At 36.2% G+C, this 13,185-nt stretch overlaps 1 protein-coding gene across 1 annotated transcript; it reads right to left on the bottom strand.

Annotated features, from left to right (window-relative positions):
- Positions 1 to 592: 592 nt before the first annotated feature.
- On the bottom strand, positions 593 to 7,066 carry LOC137709816 (putative serine/threonine-protein kinase SIS8). The gene is made up of 12 exons (XM_088695298.1): positions 5,750 to 7,066; positions 4,532 to 4,969; positions 4,325 to 4,425; positions 2,812 to 4,085; positions 2,647 to 2,687; positions 2,484 to 2,552; positions 1,875 to 1,975; positions 1,356 to 1,434; positions 1,148 to 1,246; positions 998 to 1,066; positions 868 to 917; positions 593 to 773 (listed from the first exon to the last, which is right to left on the bottom strand). Exons 1-12 carry the CDS (start codon positions 6,251 to 6,253, stop codon positions 593 to 595), a joined length of 3,006 nt encoding a protein of 1,001 aa, XP_088551424.1. The 5' UTR covers positions 6,254 to 7,066.
- Between the last annotated feature and the right edge of the window lie 6,119 nt (positions 7,067 to 13,185).

The raw sequence follows: 13,185 nt of genomic DNA on the forward strand, positions 1-13,185 counted from the left end.
CTTTTCACCTTAAGGTTCAGGCAACAAGATACTCTTCCGACCAACGGACACTGGAAATCAAAACATCGATTACAACAATTGCCAATGAATTCTTTACAAACAAATACACAACCTTGCACATGGCCGCCCTGTTGGGAAAACAGAAATGAGGAGGAAACCGAAAAATAAAAAAGGAAAATGAAAATTTTCAAATTGGAGTATATGTTAGGTCATGATCTTCAATCTCTTTCTCAGAAGTTGTTCCAATCAAATGTACAACTTGCCTTCATCCATACTTTGGCTGTCAAACAAGCCGATATTCACTATTTCAGCCAGCCAGCTGGGGATTCTCCGGTGCAGGATGGCTGAACCTTCCAATGGCCACTGCCTACTTGTGCACTAGGCCTGTGCACTTCTGCTTATCGGCTTCTGCAACGGTTTCAGAGTAGCCATGATCTCAGCAAATGACGGTCTCAATTTTGGATCTCTGCAATGTTAATTAGGTCAAATGTAAGGTTTGTTCATCTGCCCAAATACACATTTGAATTGATTTACAAATGATAAGACTATAATTACGAAAATAAAACAAGAAAAATAGATACCGAAGGCATACTCACGTTTGCCAGCATTTTCTAATGAGATCTGCAACTGCAGGATCTATATTATCTGGAATATCAAGACGGCGTTGTTGAAATCCAACTGCACCAACAACTTGCATCGGGTTCATTCCCCCCCATGGCTGTTGCATCGTAGAGAGCTCCCATAATATGACCCCGTAGCTATAAACATCACATCTGCACAGTAAACCAAATTTTATATATCAGTAAAACTAAAACTACGGAAACAAAAGTTACACATAATACAACATTTGGTGGGGAGTACACATACTTTTCATCGGAAGGTTCATTTCGTAGCACTTCCGGAGCCATCCATTCAGCCTGAAGATATAGCTTTCAAGATTTAATAAATCAAATATATCCAGCATTTGAGAAAGAGAAGTTATCGAGTAGGGCTTTACCGTCCCTGCAGTCGACCTTGATGAGAGAAATGTGCTGTTCTTCATTCGTGATAATCCAAAATCGCAGACCTAATAACAAGCAGAAAACTTCACATCCTACCCATACATTATATGTGTACAGGAATATCGCCAAAGAGATAAGAAACACACCTTCACAACCCAATTCTTGTCAACAAGAAGATTTGGAGACTTCAAATCACGGTGCACAATGACTGGAGTGCAGTTATGCAAGTAATTCATTCCGCGAGCCTGAAGATTTGATCATTGAAAAAACAAAGTTAAGCTAGATGAAGATATCAATTACAACACATGATTGTTGGCTCATACTGGAATAATGGAAAGAACGAGAGAATATTACTGCATCAAGAGCCATCCTCAAGCGCCTTCGCTCATCTAATTGATTGTTAGGCCGGTGTAATAACCTGTATAAACTACCTCTGCAAAATATAACATATTAATAACGCATGAATATAATTAACCAAATCAACACAATGCAGTTCTTAACTTCTTATATACATAAATATATAGACCAAGGTCAAAACAACGAAATTCGATAATTCAAAAAACACAAAATCAGTGCTGCGTTTTGTTTCAGCCAGACTACGATGCCAAATGAAGATCAATATTATCTATTTCTAAGAAACTGAGGGTAATAGTTAAAAATAAACTACAATAAAATCCAATCCTTGTGAATGGTACTTGCGTTTTGAAGGAGACAAAATGGTTGTGTTCTTAAGGCAAAGAAGCTCCTTGTACTTGTGTAGAATTAAGAATCAAGAACTATTAGTTACGACAATATCTATGAAACAAGTTGAATTCCATAAAAGACACTCGAAAGTAACTGTTTCATAAAAAGAGAATGAAATTTCTGGAATACCTTGGAAGAAATTCTGTAACAATGGAAAGATTTGGAGGGCGAGTTATTGCACCCATGAAGAGAACAACATTAGGATGCCTGACTCTTTTCATTATCCGAACCTTCAAATTTTACGAATAAAAGATTAACTTCAATATTTGAAGGAAAGATTCTGGAAAGCACATTAAACATGGAGAATATTTCTACTTTACCCTCTAACTTCCTAAACATCGATTCCATTCCAATGCAATTGTGATTCCATACCATTCTACTGTTTATTCCAGCAACCAAACACTGCCTAAGTACATAGAAGGATACAATGTTACTCTAGGGAGAGAGAGAACTCCTTACTTCATTCACTATAATTAAACGAATCTAGAACACCTAAAGCGATAACCGAACCATGGTGGTCCCTGCAAAGTTTTAACTACATTTATATAAATGGTGCAAATAATTCTTAGGTTTAGTAGTGTACTCCCCCCTCTCCCTCTCAAACAAAGTTTTTCCTTCCACCCCCTTGGCAGAATACTTCCTGTCCTCCCCAGCTAGTAAGGAGATAGCATGCATTGATGCCATAAAATGATCGAACACGAAAAGGTTCATGAAATGGGTGAAGGTCGAAGCTTGTACCTCACTTCTGAATTCATCAAGTGATTCGCCCAAAATCTTTTGGTCTAGAAACCTCTTCACAGCAACCTCCTGTAAAACCAAATAACGAAAAACACTCAAAATGCCACAATGCGTGCAGACAATACAATGGCTCAACTTTTAGGAATAGCATCTGAAAACTTACAGTCCCATGCCAGTCTCCATGATAGACCTCCCCATACGATCCTGCAGTGTACAGGGTATGAACATGTGAAATTAGAATTTGAGTATTGAGACAGAACACCATTTAGACTAGTTTTGTTTAGATATGAGAAGTAGAACATTTATAGCATAATGCAGAGGTCAGTACCAAGTCCAATACGTTCACCCAAGATGATATCCTCAAAGGGAATCTCGCAGTCTGCAACATCATCAATTGTGACGTCAGATGTAGTGCTTTCATTACCTGCCGATCGATCTGATGTTCGCTCGCCTTCTGAACTAACTCCCAAAGCATCATGTTCACGGCCACCACTGCCCCTTGGTTCAAAACCACCACTTTCTGCATCTCCATCACTTCTCATACCCTGCTCATATTGCTTATTGACAGCTGCAGTTGTTGCAACCACAGCTGCAGCAGTAGCAGTCGCAGCAGCCGCCACAGGAAGTTCGAGAGTTGGGTCAGTACTTGACTTTGCTGCAGCAACTACCATAGACGATGCAACAACAGCTGCTGCAGCCGCTGCTGCTGCAGCAACAGGGACATTCTTTGTATGTTTAACTGGAGATGCTTCAGGCTGTGATGAGATATTCTGGCCAGCCACTTCCCTCGTATCAAGTGGAAGGCTGACTCCTAAACCTTCCACAGGCTCAAGAATCTCTGGTTGACCGGAAGTACTAGCTTTAAGATTCACCCTTTGCTGAGGCAAAGGAGGCAGAGAGTGAGCTGGCCTTTTATCATCTTGACTTATAGCTTTTTGTGTTCCAAACCTTTCTTTATGTTCGCTCTTATCTTCTGCCTGGTGCTTGGTCTCAACTGTTGACACATCTAACTCCTCTGGATATATTTCCCTAAACAGGTTCGGGGGAGCAACAACTCCACTTTCACGTAAAACATCATGAAGCTTTTGAACTAGATTTGGATTCTCCTTGGCAGCCACAATCATGTATTTGGAAACGTCCTTAACCTTCTTTTTATGAACGGCTGGAGAGCTAACACCTTCAGTCCATGAAGGGGATCTTGCATGCGCAAAAGGATAATTTGGCTTTCCTGGAAGTTCCTGCACCAGCATCTTTTCTACATCAGAGGCATATCTAAATTCATCTGAAGGCATCTTGGGTTGTTCCTCGCATTCAGTTGGTCTGGGTAAATTTGCACGAGAAACTGGTTTTTCTTTCTCTTCGGAATCCCTTGTGGAAGAAGCAAAATTTCTTAACCTGGATTTCTTCTCTAATGTTCCAAAGTCCGAATGTTCTTCATACGAACTCCCAACTCCACTACTGGAAGAAGCAACATGAGAGGAATCAATGTCTCTAGACAAAGGACTGGCGGAAAAGTAAGATTCGTCATATTCTATATGTGATCCAGCTGCATCAGATGGAATAAGTGTGCCGGGGTCTGCCATCAGATCAACAATATACTCCCTGAAATGCACATGGTACATATCTTAAAAACAGAATACGATTGTGGAACATCAAATGAGAAAAACATAATGATACACACTTTAATGGCCTGAGAGCATTTGCAGCAATATTTGACAATTAACACGTCCAAAATACCTTATATATGAGTGTAGAATCATTTCTTAAGGCATGGAAAACAAAAAGCAAAAACAACGTAATCAAGTGTCTTCATTAAAGGTTAACACACTTGTAAGAGTTACCTATCATCAATTTTTACAAAGTTCATTGCAACATCACTGGACCCCGTGTATTGTTGTCCTTTCACCAACCGGCATGGGATGCTCACACTATCAGCCAAAACCTAGTTACCAACATAAAAGGTGAGTGATAAGCAACCAGTAATGGAAGACCATGATATAAATAATATGATGGAACAAAGCATACATGCCACTGTAGAGAGCAAGTACCTTGAACAACAATGCACGATGTCGAGCTAATCCAATCCTCAGAGAACCCAGTGGCAAAACCATGCTACCAATGTTTGCTTTCAAACTGTAACTAAGATTTTGCCATTCTCTCAACATGTTTTCAGGATTCGCAACTGGTCCACCCATGTAGTCAGCAACTAAAAGAGCAAGTTCTCGCACCAGATTGCTGTTTAGAAAAACCAGAGGATCTGAACTTGACTTTACAGCCAATTCTAGGGCCACCTGTTCAAGTTTCAACAAATTTGCATCAGCAGCTCGATTGACCAAAACTGCTTCCCAGGCGACACTATCGGACAAACGTGCTCCTTGCAGATCAACAAGGGAAGGCATTCTTTCTGAGGTTGACTCCATCAATATTCCATACAGATCATAGAACCCATCCACGACCTTGTCATCATAGCTAAGAGCATTGTAATTCTGTGAGAATAGATAAATCTACGATATGAGACAGGTTAGAAAAAAAAATTAAACATTACAAAACTGAAGAGACAAATTAAATTTAAGAAGCACTACATGCTGCTAGCGAAAACATAACATAGAACACAGATGTGAGATTCTAGGTTGAAGGGTTAAATTTTCATAGCCATGTTGATGAGCAGCAGGACAGAAATGCTCCAGTTTTTGGCGGTTGTTCCTGACAATAGGAAACTATTTATTCCTTCTCAAAATGTAGAAGTCCCACCCACCCTTCACCAACTTCCTTCCCAATTTTTGTGCAGGTATAGATTTTGTATATTCACTACTCGTGCTTTGACACAAGTAGTTGCAGATGATACACAGCACCGTTGATGATGACTTTCAACAACATTGTTTAAACTGCCAGCAGGTTATCAATAAAAGGTGTCCAGTGTCTCATTCATCACAGGTATTGAAGAGGCAAGGATCACAGGAGCAATAATGTTGTCACCAATATATTTCCGCACAATTTTTTTTTACACTTTTGGCGACGAAGGTAACTAAAGCCTAGTACTTAGAATACTTTCATCTAAGTACATAAGACAAGTGAACTTTCATTTAGTTTCAAGCTGCCATATCATTAACATACCATAAGCGGAAAGTTGACAAACCAAACAAATTCCAAGTTAAAATTAAATGAAAGGATGTTGATCACCGTTTGGTCTAGTTTGATTGTATTTGAAGATAATGAACAGTAAGTCAACCGAAATTCAATCAGAAAGTACACAAAAAGAAACGTACCCAATAGCGGTATGCTATAACTTCAGCTGGAGTATTATCAGGAGCACTAGACCCCAAGCTAATCTGCTTAACAGCCTCAATCTGAACTGCCTCTGGATCTTCCCTAGCACTCAATTCCAAAGCCAATTGAATCTGATACTCTTCTGTTATATCAGCATCCCTTGAGGTACTAGACCCCGAATCGCGCCTACCTGCATCGGAAACAACATCTAAACCACTCCCACTAACAGCTGCATCAGGTGGCTGCTCCATTCTCTCGGCCCTATTGACATTTGAAGATGATGGGGGACTAGGGGTATGCCTATTGCCAACTGAATTCAACCAACCCGAAATCCCCGAAAAGGGTTTATGCTCAGAACCTGGATGGGACCTTGAGTGCAAAAGCCTTTCCCTTTCAGAGGACGACTTGCTAATGGACTTACTGCCCCTTGATGAAGCTGCAGACCCTTCTGAATCTTTTGATTGGTTGGACATGTTATGCAGTTTCTTAATAAGGTTCTTCATATTGTTTTCATAAGTCACAACAAAATCGAATGCCAAAGAAATAAAAATCTGGCCATAAGCATCTCCATTGTCTTGGACCAAGCATGAAATCCTAAGCACTAAATCACCACAAGCCGAAAAGCAATCCAAAAAGCTCTTTTTGCAGAAGCACTTAACAGAGCCCTTCAAAGGGTCAAAACCCCCCAATCATATCCAAAATCCACCATTCCAAGCAATACCCAGTAAAGTTTCAACCTTTACCAGTACCAGGAAGACCCCAGATGCCTAGATTGAAAGTGCTTTCCAATTGAAAGTGCTTTTCCACAGAGAAACAAAACCCCAGTATTGGATATCAAGTTCAACCCAGAAACAAATACCCAAAACAGCAAAACACAACAGGATTGTATCAATCAAATATCAAAACTTTTGATCCATCCCTGTTACCTCCTCGAAGCAAAACTTTTCAGAAAGCAGAAACTCCCAGCTGGGAGAATTGGATCTTCTTCTTCTGTATTCAGAGACAGAAAAAAAGCATAGAGAAGGGAGAGCAGGGTATTGGTATTGGTATTGGTATGGAGTTTGAAAAAATAGAAAGAAAAATAAAAGAGAAAAAAAGGGGAGCAGGTAGCAGAGGCAGAAGACAGCAAAGACCAGCAAGTGGGAGAGTAAGACCTCGAAGAGAATGACCCACTTGAGGAGAGGAGAGGAGAGAGAAAGTAAGAGAGAGAGAAGGTGAAAGAGAGGAAGAAGCTTTTCAAGGATTATTCAGTCGCATAAAAAGGTTAAATTGGTGGGAAACACAAACACATCCAGTTGCTCCCGTCTCTCTCTCCTTTTTCTCTCTCTATATATACATATATTTGTGTATAAAACTGGTTCACTAATTCAATCATTCTGTTGGGAAATTGGAAGTACCAAAAATCCAAGGGGTGGCGGTGGGAAATGAATTGGCATGAGTTGGAAGATGTATGGTAAAGTTAAACTGCAAGCATGATAACAAAAGAAGAAGAAGAAAAAAAAAAAGGTTTAAAACTGTAAGTGAGAAAAAGTTTGGACAAGTTCCAAGTACTTGCTATTCCGATCAAAATAAAGGTCTTGTCCGTTATGATTAAACGTCGCTTTTGGAGCCAAAGGACAAAACTCACTTGAACTGCAAGTAAGAAAAAATCCACCCCCAACTCCCAAGTTCCTAACCGCAGATTTGGGGATAAACACCACTGAATGACATGTCTGTATAATTTTACTTTAGGAGATTGAGTTCACCAAATTCTCGTTGAAATTGCATACTAAATTGTCTCGAATAAACTTTAGCATTGCCACGTCAGATGGAATGGATGTACTCGTTCTATGCGTCTGAGTTCTAATATCATCTTTAAAAAAAATGTCAAATTTTGAATATAAAATTTAAATTTTGACAGCTTATGTGGCACTTTAACATCTTTTAAAGTTTTGTTTTCCAACTGATATGTCAAATTAAATTATTATTTATAAAAAAATTATTAAACTAATTAAAATTTAATAAAGGACATTTAAAATCTAATCAGTAATCTGTTCACCTTCCATGATTGAAAAGAAGAAAAAAAATAGGATAATTGCATCGCTCACCTCAACATTAATTACAATAAATGATTAAACTAATTAAAAGTTCATAAAATACATTTAATAATTAATAAATAAAAAAACATTTGAAGTTGCTGTCAAATTTGACAGCAACCTCTTTTACTATCAATCCATGTCATAGCCACACAAGATTTGACACTTCGGTTGGAGAATATTAGTATGGTCCTTTTTTATTGTTCTAGCTAATGTGTACATTTTGGCATCTCCTTTGGAGATGCTCTAACCTCTCTCCATGCATATTAGAAAGTATCATATTGATTCTAAGAACTGTTATTTGCACTTTAAAATTTTCATTTGCATTACTCACAAGTATATTTTTCTTTCTAAATATAGAAAGTTCGGAGTTCAAAATGAGAATTTTGAATTATCAATAACAATTCCCTTGATTTTATCAAAAACTAGGGAAACCAAATTTTGTACACTAAATGATGTAGATGTTGATGATTGGATTATTACTTAAATATTGATAAACGTGATTATTTCATATCAATGACACATCATTTGGTTTGCAAATTTGGTTTCCCTAACATTATACTATAAGTTATTTACTAATTCACTTCAATCAAAATGAAAACCAATTTGATTACTAAAATGACGTTGTTCTCGATAAATTATTTTATATGCTAGGTGAAATTTGAGAAATAAAGGTGATGCATAATAAGCAAAAAAATGAAGTGATTTTTTTACATCATTTTTTATCCCGTGGATGTTTATTTTTTGTTGCATAAATTAAAGGAGAACTAAGGAAAAAAAAACAAAGATGATGTGCGCAAGGAGAAAACGAGTGTGCAAAAATAATTTCCTACAAAATAATGAACTCTATCCTTGCATTCCCTCCTTAGGGGGATGAGCTCATTCCCATTGAGAATGTATCTTGATCGTACAAATTTTAAAATTGTAACCGTTCTATTTCTTAATCTTTATTTGAAGATCACCTCTACAAAAAATCATTTCAATTGGAAATAAGTTGAACGATTATGATCGTTGATTTTATCCGGTCAAGAGTATTCGCAAATGAGAGATATGTGCATCCCTGCATAAGGGGATACAAGTATTATCCATATTCTAATAATATATCTCCTAAAGAGTCTAATTCCTTCAAAATTAAGAGTTAAATGATTCACCTTTGCACCATAAGGTATCAAATTCGATTCCTCTCCCTTAATATTGCTTGTATAAATTTAAAAGAAAATTTGAATTTCTTATTTTTGTAAAGGTATCACTTGTCCTAGTAAACATGTAAATAACGAATATAACTTCTTAATTTTTAATTCTAATTACAAATTAATAAACATGCGGGCTTTTGTTCATGTTGTATTTATAGTTTCATATACGTATAAAAACAAAAAATATGTAAATTTCACGTAATGGGCTTTCATTAGATATTTTGTTTTGTTGTTGTGGAAATTCCATTGTGCTACTTGTTCAACTGAATTTTTTCAGTGTTCGAAATTATTTCGTGTATTCTCTTTTTTTTTTTTTTTTCTCCAATAAAATATTTTCTCTAAATAATTATCCTAACAAATTCAACCCGCAACCTCATCTTTGTTCTTTTTTTTTTTACTTTTTTTTTTATCATATCTTTTATTCACAACCCTAATTCTTCAACAACCTCATGTTTTTTTGAGGGAGATATTGTATTTGCGGGCCATATGATACGACAATAAAGCTTGCTATATTTTAGGGAGGAATGAGCCCTAGTAGGTTGAACACATAGATTTTTTTTTTTTTTTTTTTTTTGGCTTTTTGTTGTGTTTGAAGATAAATTGAATTATCTCCTTGAATTATTATATTTAGTAGCTTCTATATATATATTGATAGATACATAATCCCATATAAAATTCAAGTTATTAACTACATTGAAAAGGATATGAAATCCAAATCACAGTGAACAGAGAAGAAAAAGTTTGAGGGCCTTAAAAAGAAATGGAAGCTTGAATTGATATCTTTTAAGTTTAATAGATTATAGAAATGAGAGAGGGTTTACAATTTATATTTTTCTACAAAAAAACTAACTATACAATCTTTAACGATTCTTTTAGTAGTTTTCATCAACTAGACAATCTCCACCATTCAATTATAAACCAATCTCCATCACACATTTGTTAATACAAGCCAACAAATATAATAGTACATATATTATATACAAACTATACATATACATATATGCACGCACGTATATACGCATGCCCTCTACAATGGAAAATACCAAATAAATCAGATTTAGTTGAACAAAATTCACTTTTATATTCAAATTTATGAGTCTTACAACAAAGAACACAAGGCTAGCTAGGCTACGTATTGAAGGTGTGTCACCAACAAAGAACACAAGGCTAGCTAGGCTACGTATTGAAAGTGTTACAATATTTGGAAAAGAATAAAGTAATGTATGAATTTTTTTCCCAATATAAATTAAGAATAAATCTAACACAAGGCTAGCTAGGCTACGTATTGAAAGTGTCACAATATTTGGAAAAGAGTAAAGTAACGCATGAATTTTTTTTCCCGATATAAATTAAGAATAAATCTTCAAAGGTAATTAACAAAGTACAACCTTTGTAATATTATCTCTTGAAAATGTAGTTGACAAGTTAAATTCAAAGCTCATAGCTCGAAAATAAACAAACACATGTGATTGGTTAGCTCGTCTATTAAAAATAACAAGCTTTGAGCATGGCCCCGAGAACAATGGAAGAGAACATGGTTTCTCCTTTTAGTGATGTAAGATTTTTATATCTTCACATCCTCATGCACTTTTTTATGTGTAACGAGTTTTCAAGTTTACAAATGGACAATACGAATTAGGTGACGTAGAGCATGTGTGGCTGTTGGGATTTATATGTGTGTCAACCTGCTCTGATAGCACATACTGGACAACATGAATTGGGGCGGACATGGAACGCATGTGGGCGTTGAGCTTTAAATGTGGACCAACTTATTCTTATACCATAAAAAAAGTTAAGGTTCCACTATAAAATCAATTAATAATATGGGAAGTATCTCAATCTCTTACAAATCCTCACAAGATTTTTCCCTTATTTCACAGATGTGAGATTATTTTATCGTCATATTCTCTCACATAGTATGCACTAAGAATATCATAACACAGACCAAATTTTACAAGGGCCGTACAAATTAGAAGGATTCAATTAATATTTCAATGTACGTGGGATGAGTGAAAACGGATCCCCGCTACGTAATGGAGGGGTTTTCCACTCATAACACTAATATTAGACTGTTAGTGAAGTTTTTGTTTTTATTTTTTTACAAACAAGCCACAATGTGTCACAACTAAATATCGAAGTATCAAACTTACTAATAACCGCTAGCCCTTCCACTTAAAATCTCAAATTCAAATCCTCACCCCGATAAGTTATTTTTTGGAGTCATTTTCTGAAATGTGTTTCTACTAATTCGTACATGTTATAACTTAACACTATTCTTTTATATATAAGATCATCATTCACTTTTATCATTCTTCTCCTTCTCGATCTGGTAAAAAAAAACCCTAGCCATTAAGGAGAGGAGCTAGAGCGCCTATTCTTTCTCCCCTCCCATCCATCTTATTTTATTTTATTTTTCCTTTCCTTTATGTCTTTATTCGGGTGAATATTATCCTGTTGTGTAGTGATTTGATCTGAGCTATTCCCATATCTGAATTTCCCATGACGACTTTTTCGTCTTCATGCTAAGCCCACTCATGTTATCCTCTCTCCAGTATCTTTACTTTCACTAAACTGCGATGCATCATGATATTTGAACAACTTTGCGGCGATCTACTCGTGTAGAAATATAGATGTCATGCATGCCATATTTTCTTTTTCTTAAATGTGACTGTGTTTTACTGATTCGTGTGTTGTATAATACGAGCGAATAAAAACTATTGTTTGGCTTTATGTGTAACTAGATCATTCCATACCAAGTTTGAGTTCTTCATGGCGATATGCAAAGAAATCGATCCCGGCACGGCTTCAATTAGGTATAGGGTTGTTGGTTAAATTAGGGTTTTTGTTATTGTAGGTTACATGAGTTTGGTTTTGGGTCTTGCTTTAGATGTTATGATGCGAGTAGCTAGTTTTCTCTTGTGGTTTACTTCTTCGTGTTTTTTATGCCTTTAAGTGTTCGGTATGATTAAATATTTTTTAAGGATCATCATTCACTTGTTTTATAACACAAAAATTAATAAAACACGGTTATATTTATAAAATAAAATAAAATAAAAAATTAGGCCTGCATGACATCTATGTTTCTGGATATGTACATCAACTTCACTAAATAATTAAAAATGCATCAAAGTTCTCTCTCTCTCTCTCTCTCTCTCTCTCTCTCTCTCTCTCTCTCTCTCTTGTTTGATCAAAATGACAATGACTTCACACACTGTACCATTTCAAAGGTTCTTTTGGTACACGAGAAAATGATTAGCTGGAGGCTGGAGTCTATTTTCTCAAGCTGTAACACTTGAATCTACAGCCAATTTTGCGTTAAGCTTTATATATTATTATTCTTCTTTTTATCCACATTAGGATGACGAAAAGAGAAGGCTGTTGATCAGACAGCAAAACTAAAGTCATCGGACATAGATAAAGAGTGAACCTTTTTGCTTTTGTCCTATTCCAAATGCCCTAAGTGCCAGGGATCATACGGGAGCTTCTCGACCTCTATAATTTGATGAAAATTTGGATAGTACTATTCATATACCTTATTTTACCTCTCACACACATTTGTTAAATTTTTATCTATTGATCTTCTACAATTCATTCAATCCGACAGTCGGAAATTGAGAAGGATTTGTGAGAGGTAAAAATATATGTGTAGATAGCACCATTCTATTTTTTACATCACATAATTTACTAACCCATTTTTCTATAACAAGTTAAGCTTTATTTTTCGTGGTTTTGTTGCATGCAAATGTTAAATCATATCAAGTTAACACGAGGTGTATATGGACCATATGGTCCATGCATGCATGCACGTACGCAAAGTTTGGGCAATTAATTTCTTTATCTCAATTATTCTATTTTACTAATTTGTTTTGATCCCAAATTTTTTCCTTTAATTTTGGAAATATTTGGAAATGAGAATGTTGGTGTTTGGACTCAAAGTGTAATTTTGGGCCGAGCTCAGAAGTATCCTCGGCCCAAAGGTATTTTTTTAGAATCTTGTCATGGGCCGGCTCTATCAAGGTTGGCCGAATCCTGCTACGAAGAAGATTATTTTGGATAAAGGTGAAGTAGTCGAGACCTAGTATGATAAGGAGTCCTAGGAATGCTCGGACTCGGGAGATGAATTTGCTCGTTCAAAAGGTGCGTTCAAAGTCCTAGTTGAATTAGGAT

This window comes from Pyrus communis, chromosome 6, assembly GCF_041283825.1.
Source record: "Pyrus communis isolate YQ-2024b chromosome 6, ASM4128382v1, whole genome shotgun sequence".
NCBI lineage: Eukaryota > Viridiplantae > Streptophyta > Magnoliopsida > Rosales > Rosaceae > Pyrus > Pyrus communis.

Excerpts from the sequence above, each read along its gene's own strand:
- LOC137709816 (XM_088695298.1), bottom strand. The coding sequence starts at position 6,253 with ATGAAGAACCTTATTAAGAAACTGCATAACATGTCCAACCAATCAAAA. Across the intron at positions 1,976-2,483 it reads TTGATGAATTCAGAAGTGAG|GTTCGGATAATGAAAAGAGT; the intron begins GTACAAGCTTCG and ends TAAAATTTGAAG. Across the intron at positions 1,067-1,147 it reads ACAAGAATTGGGTTGTGAAG|GTCTGCGATTTTGGATTATC; the intron begins GTGTGTTTCTTA and ends GCTTGTTATTAG.